This window comes from Colletotrichum siamense (genome assembly GCF_013390195.1).
Source record: "Colletotrichum siamense strain Cg363 chromosome Unknown KSG_Cg363_contig08, whole genome shotgun sequence".
In the NCBI taxonomy this organism is placed as follows: Eukaryota; Fungi; Ascomycota; class Sordariomycetes; order Glomerellales; family Glomerellaceae; genus Colletotrichum; species Colletotrichum siamense.
The window spans coordinates 964,937-966,944 of record NW_023501021.1 but is presented as its reverse complement, the minus strand read 5'-3'; the positions used below and the strand labels follow the sequence as shown (position 1 = coordinate 966,944).

Sequence of the window (2,008 nt, the reverse complement as noted above, 5' to 3'; positions counted from 1 at the left end):
ACCAACAAGCTTCTTTGGCCTGGCCATTTCATACTTAAACTATCCACCCTCCCCTTCCCCTCATCGAGTTCCTGTCCTGGAATCTTGGAATCCTCCGAACCAAAAACAATCTCTAGTATCCAGCTGGCACTTGGGCTAATCACTACTCTACACCTAATACTTGTTGTGTTTCTTAATATTCAACGCCGACAACCATCGCCCTCTCGTCACTCTCCAACCGACGAATACCATCAAGACAAAAGACCAAGCAAGGAACTACTACACGCCAGCAAATCTCAGCAACCCAAGTCAGAAAAGACTTTTTTCCAGTCCTCTAATCAGCAACAATGGCGAGCGCTTTAATATCGAACCCGTACGCTGCTCACCAAAGCGCACACTACGGATACGTCCAACCGCCTCAACCTCCTCCTTCGCCCCCCATGGACGAGACATCAAAGCAGTGCTCTCTCCCCTCCATCTCGAACCTGCTCGGCCTCGCGGACCAGGGCTCTCCCACATCCGAGACTCACCCTCAAATCCCCCAACAAGGTACGGAGCGAACAGGACAACGACCAGCGAGCCCAGCAACACCCAAACTGACTCACGGAACAGCTTCCTCCCAAAAGTCCGAGACGAGACCAAACTCCTCTCACTATGGCAGCTCCGCGATGCGAGGTCTCCCTCCCACGCCGCCCATGAGCTCTGACGCCTCCTTCGACGGCTACAACTCGCCCTCGACAAGATCCGTCAGCCAGCTCTCCGTCGTCTCCCAGCCCCAGAGCAACTACTACTACGAGTCGACGCCTCCCCTCGAGGCCGACGCCCACCGCCCCATGGCTCCCGTCGTCTCGAGGGTCCCCGTCCAGGCCGCCTACGCCCAGCCTCAACCCTTCCCTCCCGCCTACATGCCCGCCCAGAACCCCATGGCGGCATCCTACTACCCTCCCATGCAACCCACGCCTCCTCCCCAGGCCCAGATCCAGGGCCTTTACTACCAGCGCCCTCTGCCCCAGCAGTTCCCTCCCATGGCCGCCGTCCCCGTCGGCATGGGTCCCAACCCGGGCGCCAACCCGTGGCAGCACCACCACTACATCTCCCCCTCCTCCGCGGCGTCCTTCCCCCAGAGCCAGGACCGCTACATCTGCCAGACCTGCAACAAGGCCTTCTCCCGCCCGTCATCCCTCCGCATCCACAGCCACTCCCACACCGGCGAGAAGCCCTTCAAGTGCCCGCACGCCGGCTGCGGCAAGGCCTTCAGCGTCCGCAGCAACATGAAGCGTCACGAGCGCGGCTGCCACAACTTCGAGAGCGGCAGCAACGGCTCATCAATGTAATCTGTTGGATCGAGTCGCCTTGATCCAATCTATATAACGGACTTTTATTGTTCTTTGCTCCATTTCCATTACTCTCTCTCTATATCACGACCAACAACGACAAATCGGGGTTTATCCAAAGGGGATGGCTAGAATCAAACATGGGTTGGCACACACACACAAAGAGTCGGGCAAGAGGGGTGGGCAACCGGGGGGTTTCCGGGTCCGGTTTCATCGGGAAAGATACCACGTGGTAGACGACTACCACGACCGCAACTTACAATCACGCCTTGGAATATCAACATCCACACACAAAATACATAATCAGCAACGAGGAACACAAAAAAAACCACACCCAAAAAAAGGAAAAAACATCAACGAAGGCCCTTGTGTTATCAAAGGCGTTTCAACAATGATGGGGCGGACCCGAATTCGACGGTCTGCCCCTCTGGGAAGAAAGAGTACGAAACAGGAGGGAGACGACGAAATCTTAACTGGGATGAAATCGGAAGGGGAGGGGTTTGGCTTCTCCTTCATCAACATGTGTTAACTCGGGAACAAACTTGTTTTACTGGAGCAAAGAGGCGTGAATCATGGGGCTGGGGGGCAAAACAACTGGCAGCGGACACGAAGTCCCGCCAGGCAATGACAAAACTTGGCATTTACAGGAGTTTTTTTTTCTTTTCACAGAGTTCAGTGTGGTGGTGTGTGTGGTT

The 2,008-nt window shown here is 55.5% G+C and overlaps 1 protein-coding gene across 1 annotated transcript; it reads left to right on the top strand.

The window, feature by feature from the left end:
- Window positions 1-326: 326 nt before the first annotated feature.
- On the top strand, window positions 327-1,313 carry mtfA (C2H2 finger domain transcription factor mtfA; the record flags this gene model as incomplete). Its single annotated transcript, XM_036643728.1, has 2 exons — window positions 327-528; window positions 592-1,313. 2 exons carry the CDS (start codon window positions 327-329, stop codon window positions 1,311-1,313), a joined length of 924 nt encoding a protein of 307 aa, XP_036490682.1.
- Between the last annotated feature and the right edge of the window lie 695 nt (window positions 1,314-2,008).